General features: G+C 57.0%; 3 protein-coding genes across 4 annotated transcripts; 2 read left to right on the plus strand and 1 right to left on the minus strand.

Annotated features, from left to right (window-relative positions):
• Positions 1-206: 206 nt before the first annotated feature.
• LOC121496130 (basic proline-rich protein-like) lies at positions 207-4,307 on the plus strand. 2 transcript variants are annotated; one of them, XM_041764418.1, is made up of 2 exons: positions 207-1,111; positions 4,248-4,307. In XM_041764418.1, exons 1-2 carry the CDS (start codon positions 651-653, stop codon positions 4,264-4,266), a joined length of 480 nt encoding a protein of 159 aa, XP_041620352.1. In that variant the 5' UTR covers positions 207-650; the 3' UTR covers positions 4,267-4,307. The 2 variants fall into 2 exon arrangements, with proteins under 2 accessions (XP_041620352.1, XP_041620351.1); XM_041764417.1 differs by lacking the exon at positions 4,248-4,307 and adding an exon at positions 1,702-2,797.
• Positions 4,308-4,414: 107 nt separating this feature from the next.
• SHROOM1 (shroom family member 1) lies at positions 4,415-10,761 on the plus strand. Its single transcript, XM_041764416.1, has 8 exons — positions 4,415-4,467; positions 5,548-6,572; positions 6,665-6,720; positions 6,950-7,159; positions 7,358-7,930; positions 8,034-8,160; positions 8,258-8,530; positions 8,637-10,761. The coding sequence occupies exons 2-8, from the start codon at positions 5,571-5,573 to the stop codon at positions 8,967-8,969; spliced, it is 2,574 nt and encodes an 857-aa protein (XP_041620350.1). The 5' UTR covers positions 4,415-4,467; positions 5,548-5,570; the 3' UTR covers positions 8,970-10,761.
• A 3,652-nt stretch (positions 10,762-14,413) lies between these two features.
• Positions 14,414-18,386, minus strand: SOWAHA (sosondowah ankyrin repeat domain family member A). The gene has a single exon (XM_041760421.1). The coding sequence runs from the start codon at positions 17,592-17,594 to the stop codon at positions 15,879-15,881; it is 1,716 nt and encodes a 571-aa protein (XP_041616355.1). The 5' UTR covers positions 17,595-18,386; the 3' UTR covers positions 14,414-15,878.
• Between the last annotated feature and the right edge of the window lie 473 nt (positions 18,387-18,859).

Raw genomic sequence — 18,859 nt, forward strand, 5'->3', positions numbered from 1 at the left:
AGCAGACAGGGTTCTCCAGGCTCCCCATGCGCCCAGAAAGTGGCAGCTTTGACCCCTCATCTGAGTTCTGGGTCCCTGTTAATGCCACCAACAAAAATTGTCATCCAAGGATGCCAGGATGCGGGCTGCTTCTGTGGGAGAGCAAGGGGTGCCCACACCAGGGGCAGAGGAACTGGAGAACTGAAAGGGATGGAGCATTTCTTGGTGGAGCCAGGATTCAGAGGAGAGAGGTTTGGGAAGTCGGGGCAGGGAAAGCTGAGGACATGGCTGGGAGGAAAGCACGGTGGCGGATGACTTTAGAGCATTCTCCGAGGTCTGGAGAACCCCAAAGGCAGAGACCTTGGGAGCCAGGCTCCAGGCTGGAGTGAACGCTGTCCCAGCCGTAGGGGGTGTGCATAGCTGCAGCTACCCGGGCTGGGGTTCAGGGCGCGGGCCTCGGCTATGCGGGATAGTGGGAGGAAGGCAGAAAAGGAGACAGGGGGCAAAATGGGAGAGAAGAGTCCACAGTGGGCGGCAGAGAGCGGGAAGAGTGTGCGCACTGGGGGACCTGCAGGGAGAGTTGGTCAAGGAGGGACTTGGCGTCTGAACGGTACTCAGAGGGACGCCAACAGAGGCGCGAGCCCCAGGCTTACTCGCCAAACCCGGAAGGAATGGGGGCCGTCGGGACCCCCGGGGCCCCCCAGCCGGCGCACCCGGAGCTGAAGGCTCGCCCGGCCAGGAGGAGGGCGGGCGAGCGCCGGGGTCGCCCCTCCCAGCCTCCCCTTCTCCCGCTTCTCCCGCCCGGAGCCGAGGCCGCGGTCCGGCGGGAGCTCGAGCGTCCACCCCCTCGCCCTCCACCCCGCCCCCAGCCCGGGGCCGCGCCGCCGGAGGCCACCACGGGGCGGGGGTGGGGCGGGGGTGGGGCGCGGAGCTCCCGGGGCCGCGCCGCCACTCGGCGCTCCCGCCCCCTCCCCTCCCCTCCCCTCCCCTCCCCTCCGCCCCCCGCGGCCGGACGTGGCACCTCCCCCGCGGCGGCTGGAGCCCGGAGGTGGGGTCGGGAGCCCGGGCCCCGGGCGCTGATGTCACCGCGCGGCCGCCGGCGCCCGGGAGCGCGTCTCGGGCTGGAGTTCAGGTACGCTGCGGGCCGGGCGGCGGGATCGCCCTGGGGGGGCGAGCCCCGCGGCCGGGGGTGGGGGTGGGGGTGGGGCGCCGCGGAGCAGCCCGCGCGCCTGGGGGCCGTGCGCGGGCCGGGTGCGGGGCTCCCCCGCGGGGCGGCGGGGCTGGGGGGGAGGCGGGGCCCTCGCGCCGGAGTCCGCGCCGCGCCCCCCGCGTCCCGGCCCGGCCTCCCCGACCGTGACCCGGGCGGGAAGGGCCCCGCGAGGCGCCCGCCGGCGGCCAGCGGCTCCCCCGGCGTCCGCGGGTCCCGCCGTCGCGCCGCGCCGGGCCGCGTGACTCTGCCGCCCCCTGCGGTCGCCCGCCTCGGCTCGAGTCCGCCCGGGACCGCCGCCTCCCGCCCGCGGGCGGAGGCAGCGCGGAGCTCGAGGCCCTGGGGACCTCCTCGGGGCGACAGCGACGCGGAGCGGAGGCCACGCGGGCTGCAGCGGGCTGCCGGGTCTGCGCGGACCGCGCTGGGAGAAGGGGCCCGCAGGGGACGGGGAGCCGCGCAGCTTCCCCGCTGCCTGCCCGCTCCAAGCCCCGCCCGGCGGGGACGCTTGCCCCCAGAGAGCCCCCAGAGAGCGTGCCACCCAGGGGAGACCTGAGACGGGCGGCCTGACGACCTCTCCACGGAGAGGAGTGACGGGAGGCGGCCTTTGAGGGGTACGCTTTCATTCCCCATCACTGCGCATCATTGGAGGGTGCCTGCCTTTCTGGCCGTCTGACCTGGATCTGCCCCGTTGCATGGGTGTGACTCTACCAGCCCGAAGCTGCCCTCATCTATTAACCCAGCAACCTCTCACTAAAAACCTGAGTGGGCCTGCTTGCCTAGTCTAAACTGCCGAGGTCTAGACCCACATTGCAACTTCCCAGCTTCCCAGACTTGCCACAAACACTGCAAAGCCTACAGGCCCCAGACTGAATGAGCCCTGGACCCTGGACCAGACCCCATCTCAGCTTCCTCCTTCCTGAGAACCCGAATCCCTACCTCCCAGGCCTCCAGTCTGAACACCGAAGTCATCTTTGTCTCCTTTTCCTCTCTTGCTCTTTCATTCAGGTGACAAGTATATGTGACCTCCCCCTACCACTCTACTGCCCAATCCCAACCTGGCACTCTTCCGGCAGGGATTCCATGCTGCTTCCCCGTTGGGGAAGCTTTGGTGGGGCTTGGCCAAAGGCCTAAAGAGCTTCTTGACCTCTAGCCTCTGGACTTCAGTGCTCTGTAGGCCCTGGCTCTGCAGCCCAGCCTATAGCTGACGCTAATGTTAGGGTTCTGGGGTGTTGCCACCCACAGTCGCAGTGGCTAGCTGGACTGCAAGAGGCTCCCTGCAGCCAGATACATTTGCAGACTTCTTGCTCTTTGTGTTGAGGCCCCAAAACACATTAACGGAGTTGCACCCTCCTAGTGTAACAGGTTTTGCAGAAGGCACAGTGTGAGTATCCTGCAGGGTTACTGGCCTACTGAGGCCACCACTGCAGAAGTATCCTCAAGACAAGTGAGGGGCAAAAAGCAAACATATGTACACACAGTTTTATTATCCATTAAGCGGTTTCTTTTGGTAAATTCAATCCTTTGTGAACACAGTAACTCACAAGATTAAAAAAATTTTTTTTTTTTAAAGATTTTATTTATTGGAACTCCTGGGTGGCTCAGTGGTTAAGCCTTTGGCTTTGGCTCAGGGCATGATCCCAGAGTCCCAGGATTGAGTCCCACATCAGGCTCCCTGCAGGGAGCCTGCTTCTCCCTCTGCCTGTGTCTCTGCCTCTCTTTCTCTGTGTCCCTCATGAATAAGTAAATACTTAGAGGCAGAGACACAGGCAGAGGGAGAAGCAGGCTCCCTGTAGGGAGCCCGGAATCACATTCTGAGTCAAAGGCTCAAACACTGAGCCATCTAGGTGTACCCAAGATAGACATTTTCAGGCCTTTTTGGAGGAAACTTCTTCGTATGTGAACAATCACTGGTGCCTGTAAGAGGCAAGAAGCCAACAATGGGCAGGCAAGGGTGGCATGAAAAGGGAAAACAATGCTCCAAGGTGGGCTCAGACTAGGAAGAGAGAGGGCTAGTGCCTGGGTGTCTAGGGTGGGTTTCCTAAAGGAGAGAGGTCCCCAAACCTGACTGTGAGGATCAACCTGCAGGGCTGGTGTTGATGGTCATACAGATACCTCCAGGTAGGCACCACCGTTCTGGTCCTAGATCAGCTGAGAGCTCCTCCTTGAGAATATTGCAGGCACTGCCTCTCCCTTGTGGGAAACACCATATCCTCACACCACTAATCTCCCCTACCTTCCTTGACCTGTAATCTGTAGCGTCTGCAGCCTTTGGGAAGGGGGTAGAGGGTGACCCTGAGTTCCAAATAGTATTTAGGAGGCTCAAATGAGCCTGCTTTTCAGTTCCCACCCCAGCTGCCAGTCGCCCTCCTCTGCACTCCTCAACAAGCCAGCTCAGGGACAGTGAGCCCTCCCCACTTCCCAAAGTCCCCATAGCCCATATGGAGCTCCAGCTTCCTAAGACTCAAAGCTACTTTCACCCTTGACCCATGCATACCCATATGCATGGACATAGCACTGAAGTCCAGAGGCTGGAGGTCTTCTCCTCCCCTTACTCCCTTTGCTCCCTCCCTGGCCCTGGGGAAGTAATGATTTCTTGGCCTGGCCTGCTCCACCTGTGCTTGCCTGCTCTTTTGGTTCCTAACAATGCATGAGATACTCTACAGTGTCAGCAGCCTCATTCATTCTGTCTTCTTCGAGAAGATGAATAGGGGGATGCCTGGGTGGCTCAGCGGTTGAGTACCTGCCTTCCACCCAGGGCATGATCCTGGAGTCCCAGGATCGAGTCCCACATCAGGGTCCCTGCGTGGAGCCTGCTTCTCTCTCTGCCTACGTCTCTGCCTCTCTCTCTCTCTTTCTCTCTGTGTGTGTGTCTCTCATGAATAAATAAAATCTTAAAAAAAAAAAAGAAAAAGAAAAAAGATGAATAGGGAGAGAAGAGTGGGGAAGCAAAGGAGCCCTCTTCCTTCTCCACCAAAGCCACCTCATCCACTCATTGCAAGTTTACTCCTTTCCTTGCTATTCAACAAATATTTCTCTCTCTCTCTCTCTTTTTTTTTTTAAGATTTTATTTATTTATTTGACAGAGAAAGCACAAGCAGGGGAAGTGGGGAGAAACAGGCTCCTCACTTAGCAGGGAGCCCAACGAAGTACTGGATCCCAGGATCCTGTGATCATGACCTGAACTGAAGGCAGCCGCTTAACCAACGGAGCCGTCCAGGCACCCCTCAACAAATATTTCTGTAACATCGACTACGTGCCAGGCACTGAGGGTACAGAGATTAGTAAGTACAGGGCCTGTTCTCAGGAAGTTCAGGGGTGGGAATGGGAAGAGGGAATCGCAAGCCTGCCAACAATTACACTCCAAGGTGATGAGTACTGTGTTGGGGGGTGGGGATGGAAGGGAAGCTCTGAACACTGTAGGGGATCCCAAAGGGTCAGGAGCCCCCCTAAGCTGGGCCCAGTAGGAGGAGTGCGAGCAGCAGGACAAAGTCAGGGATGTGAGGCTGCAAAGAAGAGACCATATTATTTTGGAATCTGCTAGTATTTTGAGAGCAGGTGGGGATAAATTTCCCACAGTGGAGTTCAGGTTTTGTTGAAGGCTTCTGGCAGTTGAGGGACGGAGGTAAACTAACTTTCAGCAGTGTTTGCTTCTAGGAAATTGATTCTGGCTGCAGTAAGCTTGGAGGCAGGCCCAAATTCCAGATAGGGTTCTGCTTCTTACAGGCTGTGTGCCCTTGGGCAAATCATTTCCCCCTTAAAACTCCAGTGTCCTCATCTGTAAAATGCAGATAGTAGTTGTGAGGATCAAGATAAATATTTATATAATGTACCTGGAACATAACTGACACAGAGGTGGGGGAAGGCTGTGAAGCTGCCTCTGTCACCTGACCTGGGTCTTGCTCCTTCCTTTCTTGGCTCCCCTGTGATCTCAGAACGTTCTTGACCATTGTTTATTAGGGGAAGATCACAGGGAGAAACTAACAAAGCTGCCAGGAAGCTGCCTGGGTGGGACTGGGTTGGGGAGGGAAGGAATATGGGTACATTCTCAGCGCTCCAGGAGGTGCCAGGGTAGAGGCCAGGGCTGGCCTCCTGGAGAGCCTCTGGAGGTAATGGGCTAGCCACCACCTAGTGCACCCCGTCCCCCCCCTCCCCTGCAAGCAACGGGGAATAGCTAAGACTCTCAAACTCCAGAGGCTAGGGGCTAGCCCTACCTGTGTCGTCCCTGACCCAGGAGAGGGGCAGCGCTAAAGATCGTGTGACCAGGGAGGGGATGTGTAAGCCCCTGGCTGTCCCTGTCGGAGGGGCCAGCCTTACCCGGGGCTCCTCCCGCACCTCGCACCTCGCCATCTGTGTTCCTCCAGGCCCCGCACTCACCTGCGCAGCCATGGAGGCCCCAGGGCCTGGGGGCGACCGCGCCTCCCCAGCCTCGTCCACCCGCAGCCTGGACCTGCGGCGGCTGTCCGCGCGCGCCGACTCGGCCTACAGCTCCTTCTCCGCGGCCTCCGTTGCCCCCGAGCCGCGCACGCCGTCGCCTGGGACCGACCTCCTCCCTTACCTAGACTGGGACTACGTGCGCGTGGTGTGGGGTGGCCCGGGCCCCGCCGGCAGCCTTCGCACCTCCGCGCAGCCCCGGCCCGCGGCCGCCGCGCGCACTGGGCCGCGGCCGCCCGAGGTCCAGGGGCCGCCGGGGCCGCTCAGCCGGCAGGCCACCCCGCTGCTCTTTGCGCTGGCGGCCGAGGCGGAGGCGGCGGCGGCGGCGGCGGCGCGGCTGGAGGAGCCGCCCAGCCCACCGGCCTCGCGGGCCGCGTACCGCCAGCGGCTGCAGGGCGCCCAGCGGCGAGTGCTCCGGGAGACGTCCTTCCAGCGCAAGGAGCTCCGCATGAGCCTGCCCGCCCGCCTGCGGCCCGCCGCCCCCGCGCGGCCCCCCGCGGCGCACCCGCGCTCCGCCTCGCTCAGCCACCCGGCCGGCGGGGGCGGGGAGGTGGAGCCCGCGCGCCCCGGGGCCACCGCCGCCAGGGCAAACGTGGGCCGGGGGCGCCTCGCCACCCAGCAGCGGAAGTGGTGCTTCTCCGAGCCCGGGGAGCTAGATCGCGTGGGGCGGGGCGGTGGGTCGGCAGGGGAACGCTCCGGTGAGGCCGGTGAGGCCGCCTGCAGTTCTGGCCTCGCCAGGCCCGGGGCCCAGGAGCAGGAGCGGAGGGTGCTGGCGGAATTCCAAGGCCACCAGACCAGATGGCTGCCTGAGTCGCCGCCCCGAGGCACGGAGGACCCAGAACCCGGGTCCGCGAAGCTTGGTGACGCCTATAGGCCCTCCGGTCGGAGCCAGAGCGCGTCAGGGGAAGTCTTGGCTCCCTGGGGAGGTCCAGGAGGGGTCATGCCCATTGTCCAGGTGTGGAAGTTAGGGGCTGCGGGCTTGGGGTGGGAGACATCTGGGAGAATGAAAACTTGAGCTACATTTCAAGCAATGATTTGCCTTTCCAGGCTGTTCCCCAAGGAGCAGAAACCCCCAGACCATTGCTTCAGGCCCAACTTGCCAGGTGGGAGACATGGACCACCAGGGAGTGGTCGACAAAGGCAGTTTTCATAGTTCTTGCCCAAGACAGAGAGGGCCTCTCACCTATTCTCAGTTTGAGCCTTCTAATTCTGTCTTTTGCCAACTATATCCCCTCCTCTTGCCCTCCACCCCCACCCCGGTGCCACACCACTGTGTCTCTGGTGCAGCACCAAGAGCTCCCTTCCTGGTCACTGAGGTGTCCCTTCCTACAGGTTCCTGACTCAGAAGGAAGCTGCAGTGGTGTGTTCTGCAGTGTACCCCCAAAGTAGTCCTGCTGACTGTGAACAGAGGGCCTCAGAGACATGCATTGGGTGTACCCGGCTCCCATCCCTTCCAGATGATGAGGTTTTCCTGGAAGAAGTCCCCCTGGCCAAAATGAGATCACCTCTAGACACCCATACCTGCCCAGAAAGCCCAACCAGGTGAGTTGCCTCTTGCTTCCAAGCTGAGTGAGACATTTCCTCCCTACACATATCAACCAAATGCTAGAGGGGCAGGGAACCCTCTCCTAGCTGGACCCTGGGAGCCTGGCTGGTGGGGATGGGGACAGGTGGCCCTTGGAGGCTACTGCTTGCTTTTGGACAGAGCTTTTTCTGACTCAGTGTCTCTTCCACTTCCAGTATCCATGTCTCTGACCAGCGGTATGGAACTGGCTCAGGCCAGATGGCTGACCAGGCTACAGTCCCCCCAGAGCATCCCCTCCATGAACACCCAGAGACTGCAAGGGCAGATGACTGCCACCAGAGGATACATGGTTCTGTGGGTGTCTCTGGGACCATATACTATAGGCCCCCTGGGACTGCAAATGGTGACATAGCAACCTTTCACACCAATGGACTGCTGACCATTGACTCACTTGCAGCTACAGAGAGTGACCCGCTCAAACCTCTCCCAGTTGATGTCCTGGGACCTCCAAGCAACAATACCCCAGGAGCTCCTGGCTGTACTGCCGAGGCTTTGGCCGCTGGCCAGCCCGGTTCTAGGCCAACATGGCCCAGTCCTCGCCTTGAGGAGCTGGTTCAGGAGCTGGCCAGACTGGATCCCTCTATGAGTGACACTCTCACTTCCTGTCCCAGCCCAGAGCCACCCCTGGACCTGCTAGATGGGCTGATTCCTTTAGCCGAGGTCTGGGCTGCAATGAGGCCAGCCTGTAAGGAGGCTGGGAAAGAGGCTGCTGGTAGTCCTGAGCCAGGGTGAGTTGGGGGCACCAGGGACTCAGGGGATTCGAAGTCCCTGCAATTTGGGGCAAGACAGCCCAGGAAGCTGTGGCTTTGTCCTCAAGTTCTGTCTCTTTAGCTGCAGCCAGCTCCTGCCAACTTCTCAGGAGGAGACAAGGTTTGAAAACCAGACCACCCGCTCTGTGCCTGACCAGGCCTGTGGCGAGCATCTCCCTGATCCAAATAGCAGCATCCAAGCCAAGAAGGTGAGTGTGGAGGGACTAGTGGAGATGGGGTGGGCAAGAGTAGGGGCTGAGAAGGGTGGTCTGGCCTCACCCTTAAGTACCCACGCCTTCCCTGCAGATGGAGCTAGCCGACCTCCTTCAAACGATGCTGCGGAACCTTCGGGCCGAGCAGGAGCAGCTGCACCAGGCGGCCCAGGCTTGGGCCAGGCGCGGGGCTGCTCTGGAGGCCGCGGTGGGGCAGGCCTGCGCTCCCCGTGACCTAGAGCGGTTCAGCAGGTTCATGGCCGACATAGAGCGTGTGCTTGGCCTGCTGCTGCTGCTGGGCAGTCGCCTGGCCCGGGTGCGGCGCGCCCTGGCCCGGGCGGGTGCGGACAGCGACCCAGACGAGCAGGTGACAGGGGCTGGAGTGGGGCGGGGAGGGGCCTATTCAGTCTGGGACCATCCCCAGAACGGCGGCTCACCGCTCTGCTCACCGCACGCTCTCCCTTCGGCTGCAGGCCTCTCTGCTGCAGCGCCTGGGGCTCCTGCAGCGGCAGCAGGAAGATGCCAAGGAGCTGAAGGAGCACGTGGCGCGGCGCGAACGGGCCCTGCGTGAGGTGCTGGTGCAGGCCTTGCCCCCCGAGGAGCTGAGCGCCTATCACTCCCTGCTGGTCGGCAAGGCGGCCGTCCTGGCCCAGCAGCGCAGCCTGGATGAGCGGGTCCGGCTCCTTCAGGACCAGCTCGACGCAGTCAGGAGCGACCTTGGCCCTCATCCCCTGCCTCCCAGGCTGGCCTGGCCCCCGGAGGCCTGTCTTCCTGATAAACCGCCCTTCCTGCCACCCCTCATCTAATGACAGACAGTGGGAGTGGGGAGCAGTGCCCCTGCCCCTCACCCACCTAATTGGGGGTGACACTGGCGCTTTCCCTTTGCGGGGCGGAGGAATGGGGATGGGGCAGGGCCAGTGTGGAAGACCCAGGCCAGGGCTTCCTAGGACACTTCTAAGTGTTTTCATGTGGTTTTACCCATTTCTTGTGGATTATTTGGTGATTAATTTATGAATTTTAAAACTACAGTATTCCCCCTTTTTGTGAGGAGAGAGGCTCTGTCTGGGTTGATCGGAGAGAGGAGGAGACAAATTAGAGGAGCATCTGAACTTACTATGCAAAACAGTTTTTTCTTTTCTATCTTACTAATAATAGATGTGGGAAGTATGTGTGTCACCTGGAGCCTAGCTTGGGGAAGGAATCTTGTTTACAGACAATGGACACCAACCTTGCCTGACTAGAGCAGAAGAGGGATTTGCTGGAGGACATCAGTCAGGTCTGAGAATCCTTAGGAAGACTGGGATACAGGCTTGAAACCAGGAGGGACCAAGAGGATGCCAGGCCTTCCAGCTCCACTGCCACCAGGAATCCCTAGCACTTCTGGTGATCACATCACTACCACAAAAGCCTAGGCCTGATTGGCCGACTCCTGCTCCTTTGCTGGTTTTTACCCAAGCCTCCAAGCTCAATAGCAGAAGTGAGGGTAACTGCTTTCCTTCAAGACTTAAGGGATAGGGAATATCCCCATACACAAAATAGATTCAGTAGCTTCGCTGCCTAAAAACCTTGACGAATTCAGGGACATTTATTCCAAGACTCAGAAGGAACTTTGTCTTCCAATTATCTTATCAAAAGTGAGTTTATCCAGCTCTCTTTGGAAACCCCACTGGATCCACCAGGCTTGAGGAGGGCTGTTGGGCATGGGAGCTGAAGGTGAGCCGTGAGAGACCTGGAGATCTAGAATGTGGGGGCTGAGGTGTGGAGAGACCGCTCTGTTTGTGGGCCGAACAGGCTAAGCTGGGGGTGAGCTGGGGTTGGGAGCGGAGAGTTAGGTGCTGGTGTGGAATGAAACAGAGGCCACACACTCCCTTCTGTTTGTGCATCAGGCCTGTGTACACAGAGTCAATGTGAAGTTCTCAAATATACATGGGAAAATGTGCTTTAGTATTTGCAGCTGCAAAGGCCAGGGCCAAGAACATTGTTCATGCAAATGTTCAGTGTATTTTTGGAAGTTGGGCACATTAAAAGGCATGTGTATGTGTATTTAAAGCCAACTGACCCCAAAGTGAGAAATCTCTGCTTCTGGGCTTGTTTTCTGATGCGTATTGTCACTAAGTGCAACTGGTTGGGAATTTTAAATGGTTGTATTCATACCAAAAGCATTAGTTCCAACAGTCGAACTATTGAGCACAGAACAATGCTAACATTGTGCCTTTTTATAAAAAACATATGGGACTCCTGCTGAGGCAGTTGCGGGTTCTAACATTATGCTTTTGCTTTTCTCCTTTGAATGCTGTGGGCGGGGCCTCCACTCCAAAGTCCTCAGCCTAGCAGGGCAGTTCTCTTTGAGATAGTCCGGATGGAATAAACTTATTTCTGCCTTTTGCCCTGTACAGCCTCCCCCGCCACACTCATTCTCCCAGTGTGATATTCTTGGAAAAACAACAGTCATCAGTTAGGCCAATAGAAATTGTGTGCTGTTCAGACAAAGCACTTCCAGCCTTGGATGGGCTTGAGGAGCACTGTCTGCTGTGGTCCTGCTAAACTGCACTTTGGTTCTGTGCTGGGTTTTTCCATGGGGGAATTATGAGGTTCCTGTGCTTGTCCTTATCAGATGGGGAGAGTAGGGCCACACCTCCTGCACCCACCCTTTCATCTTGCCTCTGTGTTCTTCCTGCCCCATTTAATGTCCTTTCCACACCATTATAACGTCAGAGTGCAAGAATGAGCACCACAGGTGTTCAGTATTGATGCCATAGACTAAGATTTTTTTTTTAAAGATTATTAGAGCACAGAGCGCGTGGGAAGGGGCAGAGGAAGAGGGAGAAGCAGACTCCCCACTGAGCGGGTAGCCCCCGTAAGGGGCTCTATTTCAGGACCCTGAGATCATGACCTGACCTGAAGGCGACCTTAACCCACTGAACCACCCAGGCGGCTCCAGACTCAGACTTGGTGGTGCTGTGTGGGCAGGTGCCAGAAGCCCGGTGAATTCCACCCTCCAGGACGCTGCCAGCAGAGGGCACTGTTCTCCTTGTGATGAAGGCTCCTACCCTTCACCGTAGCCTCCTCACCAGCCCAGTAGGCCCTCTGGGCTAACCCCAGGGGCTTTGCCTTCCCTGCAGAGCAGTGCTAGTTAGGCCTGAAGACTCGATGTGAGCCTTTTTGCTTCTGTTGGAAACAAATTCCGTCCAGCCAGCCACGGCGAGGCTGGCTTGCCTTCCTTTGCCACCAGGCCTTCGTTGGAAAGTTGTTGGTTAATGAGAAGTGGGGGAGGAGGGAAGCCGGGGGCGCTGATCTGGAGTATCAGTATCAAAAAGAGCCTTACTTTGTCTCCCAGGGTGGAAAAGAGGGTTTCATGGGTCTCTGTTGGGGTTTCTGCCTCCGCCTCCTCAAAGCCACAGGTGCCCCCGCCTGTTGATTCCGCCCCCATCCCCGCTGCCCGCCGCGCGGCCCTGCGGGTTTTTGCCGAGGGGAGGCTTTGGCTGGCGCTGTTGCTAGGCAACGGGCGGCCGCGTGGCCACCTCCCGCGCTCGCCGCGCCCCGCCCCCGCTGCTCCTCCTAATATGGATTTAATTAGAGTACTTTTTACCTTCAGACTGTCAATCGGAAACCGAACAGGGAAGCAGCGTTCGGCGGCGCCCGCTCGGTCTGGAACAGCGCGTCCCGCGCACCACGCACCTGCGGGAGCGGCTGCTGTAAACCTCAGGGATCCTCGCGGGAGCGAAACGCGCTGCTGTTCGTTCACGTGTGAATCGGCAGCCTGGGTGGCAATGTGGGTCACCTGTGCTCGAGCGCCGCCGAGAGACGAGGTGAAGGGGGAGCGTGGGGGCAGGAGGAGCAAGAGGTGGGGGCCAGCGACTGCTCTAAAGCAAATGCTCTCAGGGACCCCGCAGTGTTACCGTCACATCCTGGCTACAGGCAGGGCAGGTGCTTAGCGGTTGTCGTTGAAACTTAAATCAGCATCACCTACCCCCTAGGAAAATGGTGGGTCGTCCCCCCCCCCCCCCCCCGCCTCTGGAGGAGACATCGGGACCTTCTCCTTTTTATCTCTTCCCTACAGAAACGACTGAGACCACCTGGGCTTCACAGGTTCAAGTCCAGAGGTGTGGCAGTTCTGGAAGGGTAAGGCCAGGACAGAGGTTCAAGGCAAAAAGCTATGTGGAGAGCAATAAAAAGTCTATTTATCAAACTATTATGAAAGGCCAAATAATTTCTTCCAGGAAATGGCCCAAAAAGGGGGGGTCAAATATGGGTCCAGAGAGGGCCCAGCTTTATAACTGTGTTGAGGAGTGCTTTCAGCTCAGCTGGCTGGATGACCTGTTTAGGCTCAGAAGACAGGGGTACGGATGCTAGGGGAATGTTAAGAAAGACATGGTGAAGTCTATTTTTAACTGAAGCATGCAGAGCATGAAATAATCTCCCTTTGATGGGACTACATCCCCTCCCCAGTCCATTGTTATTTATGTATACAAATACTAACATGGTTAGTGATTATAAGAATGGTGATCATGTAAAGCCAAGCTACAGATGAGAGCTATTTGGTTTTGGTACTGAGGCCACAAACCCCAGTGGGACCAATTGGGCACCGTGGTAGTATTTCAAGATGGTGTTGCAGTTCTCAAGGAGCTCTAGGTACTCCCTCCCTATGCTCTACGGTCCTCACAGCCTGTAGGATAGATGCTGCAGTCTTACCACCCACGGAGGAGGGAGATAGAGTCTGGAGAACTGGATGACTTGCCTAAGGTCACTAGATGAGTAAGGGCTGAGATGAGACCACCTTGCTTTTCTGTAGCAGGACACTGTCAGGGAAAAGAGAATCAGGAGGCCATCCCATCTGTGACAGTTATAGCTGTGAATCCTGGACAAGTTACTCATAGTTTCTTGAGGCTTCCATTCCCTCACTTTAAATTCCAAATACTAACAGGACATACCTTGTAAGGTTGAGGTTAATACCTGCACAGTGGTTAAAACTGTACTTGGCACTTAATAAACACAGGCCATATGTGCATCATCCGTATCCTGGTCTCCATTAGGTGTGACATGTTCTAGAATAACCTCCAACCTCCTTTAAAGGAAGTATAAACCTTTATTTAAAAGTTTGTTCTAGATGACTCATACACATCTATATAACAATTAACTTCTCCCCCATTAAAAGGAGTGATTCTCTTCTCCATGACAATTCTAGCCAGCTAAATTGTCTTAAATTAGAAACAATTTTTCTTTTTTTTTCTTTTCTTTTCTTTTGTCATTTGTTGAAAATACCCCTCACAGGTGTACCTCCTGCTAGGCAATATGTAGTTCTTGAAAACTTTCCATATACATATCAAAGTATAACTTCTGACTGACTTATAGTTCTGGAACATCTTGACCTGCAAGGACAAAACGATGGTTTCTAATACCTAAGTTTTAGGCTTATTGATCCTAAACTCTTGCCAAACGTTTTACTTCACTTGGAAGGCTTGCAGCATGCCCTTCTGAAACACAAAGATTCTGGCAGTTTAAGTAACCCTCCTCTGATTTAAGTGTGCAGTAAACATTAGTTATTGTTATTACTACTCCACTGGTTTATTTTTTAAAAATTTTTATTTATTTATGATAGTCACACAGAGAGAGAGAAAGAGAGGCAGAGACACAGGCAGAGGGAGAAGCAGGCTCCATGCACCGGGAGCCCGACGTGGGATTCGATCCCGGGTCTGCAGGATCACGCCCTGGGCCAAAGGCAGGCACTAAACCGCTGCACCACCCAGGGATCCCCAACTCCGCTGGTTTAGATTTTGTTTTTCTCAAGGCAGGTCATACCTCTGTTTGTGACCTTTGTTATCCTGTCTCAGTCAAGCCTTTCTCTTACCATGGAAAATCTCTAATATTTTATTCTGCCTTCTAGACCTGCAGCAACTGAGACTGCTATAATTATTGCCTCCTACAATTTTTCTGCAGAGGCAGATTTAATTTGCATTTTTAAATAATTTATGCAGCTTAGCAAGAGTTCCAGGCAAGGAAGGTGGGAAGGAAAGGGTCAGATCAGGGCCTACATTCATCTGTTATTTTTTTATTTTTTTGGATACTATATCTGTGTGTGGATGTTGCCTTTATTTAGCAGATCATTCCAAACTCTTTCAATAACAGAATGCCTGGAAGAGGCAGAAGAGGATGAGGAAAAACTGAAGAAATTAAGTAGATAAAAAGACAAGAAAAATACAGTAGTAAGGGCTGTAGAATGTTTAAGGGAAAGACATTACCACACAAGTAAGAACAAAATGGGAGACTTGTTTATTTCAGGGCTTAAATCAAAACATTCCATTAAGGACTGCATTAAATAATGTCACACAGGATATATATGGAAGGGAGAAGACACACTCCCCTGTGCCACAAAAGCTATTTGATATAACTAATGACATGCAAACACAATTTGCAAAAGCAGAGCATGACCACAATATGATATCTAAAAAAGTCTGGTTGAGCAAACAGAGTCCCCATCTTTAAAACAGAAAAAGAGACCTTATAGTTAAGAGTGGGTTGAACCTGGTACCTCTTGGTAATAGCAAACCTTCTCAATTACAGATAGGATCAAAGGTCCAGAGAAGTTAAGCCATCCCTGAAAGGTCACTGAGCAAAGAATTCTGTATTTGCTATTTTGGAATAAGTGGTTTGCTTTCAGATGGCTTTTAAAAGTGGATATATTTTTTGTTTCTATAGAATTTTCATATAAAATAGTTGCTCTTTAAGTGTATCTACTTTTATTTAACCAATTATTTTTCTGGTATAATGCTATGACATGTTGTTTTTCTTTAAATATTCACCTACTGCATTGAAAGGTGCATCCAGATTGGAAAACCAGATTCAGAAACATGGCACAATGGTGCATTCACAAGTAAATCATACTTAAAAAATTAAATATTCATGCCAGATCAAAATAATCACCCACTAGTGCCGAAGACAGTTTATATTTCATCATGAAGACAACCAGAAATTACAAGTATTTGCCAAAATGTCTCCTTTCTCTCACTGTTAAATGATTCTTACTCCCCAGATGCACTTGTTTCCTAATATTTAGCATTCACAGTACAACTGAAATGAATTACATTCACAATGATCACATTCTGTGTTCAAGTCTCTCTAGAATCGCCTAAAATGAGGTAGATAAACGTTTAAGGGTTTTGTTGGTTGGGACTACTTTCCTTTAGATCATGATCACCTGTTTGTTTGTTTTTTAATAGAATTCCAAAATACTTAGCAAAAGATTGAAAATGAGCATTTTGCCTAAACATGGAAAAATATAATTTCAAAAGGTTATTAGGAAAGTTGTTTTACCTCATTTTAATTTAAAAACAGGATAAAGGCAGCAAACTACAAAACCACTAGATCTCTTAAAAGCTGACAGTCCAACAGAACACATTTAAAGAGACCCTTGCTCTAGTTCTGGCTTGGGAGTGTGTGGTTGCAGAGGCATCGAGTTAACTCATTCGGGGGCCCTTCAGTCCGACCCAATATTCAAGACCGGTTTCTGGAGCTCCTTATAGAAGGCTCTCCCTGACGTCTTGGTCCCATCTGCAGAGGCAGGTCAAGCTTCCGGCGGCAGCTAGAGGCGGAGGCCCGCCTGGGCAGAACAGGCTGCACTGCGCGAAGCTGGAGACGGTGCTGAGCGGCTGTTTCGGGCAGGCTTAGGCTGTGAGGGGCAGGCCGGGTTACATCCACCAGCCGGGCCTCAGGGGCCGTCAGGTGGCGGGGGGGAGACTGGGCACTAGCCCAGCCAGGGGCCCGGGAGTAGGTCGACGAGAGATTTCTGGAAAAGCCGGCAGGCCGCTGCGGGCCTTCGTCTTTTTCCGTGGGGCTGTGGGCGAGGCACCCAGGAACTTGCTAAGGGAGCCCGACTTCCTCATGCCTCGAGCCAGGTCCTGGAGCAGCAGGTCGTCGGCCAGGACACCCAGGAACGCACTGGTGGTGGAACTGAGGATGGTGGCGGCCACTTGCACCGGGCGCCGGGCCGCATGGGCGCCACTGCCGGCCCCGGTGGCGTCGGCGTCGGCGGAGCCTGGAAGGCAGGGGTCGCCGAGGAGGCGGCGCAGCGCGTAGGAGGCGCCGGGCGGCAGGTACTGGTAGGCGCGCCGCCCGCTGTGGTCGCGCACGTGCACCTGCGCGCCCAGGCGCACCACCAGCAGCACGGCGGCGTCCTCGTGGCCGTGCAGGGCGGCCAGGTGCAGCGGCGTGTAGCCCCCGTGCGAGCGCGCGTTCACGTCCACCGGCGCGCCCCCGCGGCGCGCGACCTCCACCAGCTGCAGCGCCATCTCGCGGTCGCCGCTCTTGGCGGCCCAATGCAGGGCCGTGAAGCCCGACATGAAGTCGCGCTTGGCCGCCAGGCCGCTGTCGCGCAGCAGCAGCCCGTGCAGCTGGTGGGTCCAGCAGCCCCCCGCCGCCCGCACCAGCCACTCGTGCTCCGTGGGCTCCAGGGGCACGGCGGGCGGCGGCGGCGGCGGCGGCGCGGCGGGCACTTCCTCCGTGTCCGGGCTTAGCAGGCGCGGGCCTGCGCGCGACAGGCGCCTCAGGTGCGGGGAGCGGCCGGGGCCGGGGCCGGGGCCGGGGCCGGGGCCGGGGCCCAGGCCGGCCTCCTCCACCGACAGCCGCCGCCGCAGCAGCGGGGAGCTGCGCGGGCTCGGCTCTTCCGACAGCTGCCGCCGCAGGCCCTGCTCCTCGGCGCGGATCCGGAGCGCGGCGGGGCCCGGCACGCAGCGCACGGGCAGCATGCAGGGCTTGGGGGGCGGCGGCGCGGGCCGAGGCAGCGGGGGCTCCCCCGACAGCGGGCTGGGCGGCGCGGCCGCGTCTGCAGAGCGCCCCTCGGGGGCCAGGGCTAGCTCGACGGCTGGAGCCCGCGGCCCGGGGGCACCGCGCGATGGCTGCGCGGGACCTGGCGGGGGCTCCCCGGGGGGCTGAGCGGGCCCAGAGGCGGCCTGCGGCTCCAGGGGCAGGGCCGCGTCCTCACGTGGTGCGGCCGGCTGCTGCGGCGGCGCGGCCGGGGCCGGGGCCGGGGCTGGGGCTGGGGCCCCCGCGCCAGGCGCCTCCCGGGGTGAGGCGGAGGTGCTCTCGCAGGGCAGGGCTGCTGCCCCGGGGTCGCCGGGGTCGCCGGGGCCGCCGGGGCCGCCCGGGGGCGGGGGCTGCGCCGCCTCGCGGGGCCGCAGTTTCTTCTTCAGCACCACGAACTTGACGCCGTCGAACTCCTTCACCACCGCCACGTCGTTGACAAATTGCTTGAAGCGGTCCCTGCGGGCGGCGCGGCCGCGCGGGTCGCCCGCCTCCAGCAGCGGCTTGAAGCGGCTCAGCAGGTCGCAGCTGCGCACCTGGCCGCCGTGCTCCAGCAGGAAGCCCAGCACGGCCGCCTGGCTCACCCCGGCGGCGGCGGCGGCGGCGGCGGCGGCGGCGGCGGCGGCCAGCGCCATGGCCAGCGCCGCCCCGCGGGGGCCCAGGCCGCCGGCTCCCCGGCTCCCGCGCGCGCTGCGCTCCCGGCTGCCGGCAGGTGCACGCCGCCGCGGCCGCTGGGACGGGCGGGAGCGCGGGGAGCGGGGGGCTCCGGGAGCCACGTCCTCCCCGGCCAGGCTCACCTGCTCGTCTCCAGCGAGGCGCGACGGGCGTGTCCCTGAAGCTGGACCTTGGTCACGCCCGCGCCGTGCCGCCCGGGGGCCTCCTGGAGGAAGGTGCGGGGGGCCGCATCGTGCACCCACCGCCCCCGGGGTAGGTTTCTGCCTTCGTATTGCGTCCAATGGGCGCCGGGCTCCATCCCCCGTGCTCGGTGCTCCCTTACGGGTGACAGCTGCCACGGGGACCGCGGCGGGAGGGGGGAGCGGAAATTATCCGCCGCCCCTCCCCCACCCGGGAATTAAAGGCGCAGTGCCACGCTTCAGCGGGCGCCCGGTTGCTAGGTGGGTGTGCTCCCCAGGGATGCTGTGTCGGCCGGGAGAGGCGACGCTTTTTCTTTCTTTAAGGAATACATAGTTCACCACCACAAAAATACCGGGAGGTTATTTAACAGCAATTATTTGTTCATCAATACCTCTCCGATTGTCGACTGCGTTGACCGCGTTTCGCACAGGGAAAGGGCATCTTGCAATTTGCAGCTAAGACAGTGGCCATGCGTGTTACCCAAGGTTTAGAAGGGATGTTTAAAAAAAGCAGTTGTTTCATGATGAGATAGTACATTTTCACATGGAAGTTTGAAAATAAAACCACAGAAAAATACAAAGGACAAATATCACTTGAAATCACCATTAACATTTTGAAATATTTTTCTTCTTCCTTCCATACACACGTGCATACATGTTTTTTGTTTTAGAATAAAAAGCGAAATGGTAATCATGCTATATTTAAATTTTTTCATTTAAGACACAAATATTTGTTGAGCACCTAATTTGGGCCAGTACCTTTTCCGGCTGTAATACATCAGTTAGCAAGAGAGATAAAAACCCCTAATCTCGTGGAGCTCACGTGGCAGGGAAGGGGGAATGGAAATAATACGGTGAATCTGAAAATTCTGTAATATGCTAGATAAATACAATGGAAAAATAAAACAGTACGACAGGGGGGTCAGATTGCAATTTTGCGCCTTGTGTTCAGGGTACGACTCATTTGAAGGTCCCGATTATATAAGGACTAAGGACTTGAAGAGATCAGGTAGTTATGCAGCTAGGTAGGAGAAGAAGCTTTTTGG

This window comes from Vulpes lagopus, chromosome 7, assembly GCF_018345385.1.
Source record: "Vulpes lagopus strain Blue_001 chromosome 7, ASM1834538v1, whole genome shotgun sequence".
Lineage (NCBI taxonomy): Eukaryota > Metazoa > Chordata > Mammalia > Carnivora > Canidae > Vulpes > Vulpes lagopus.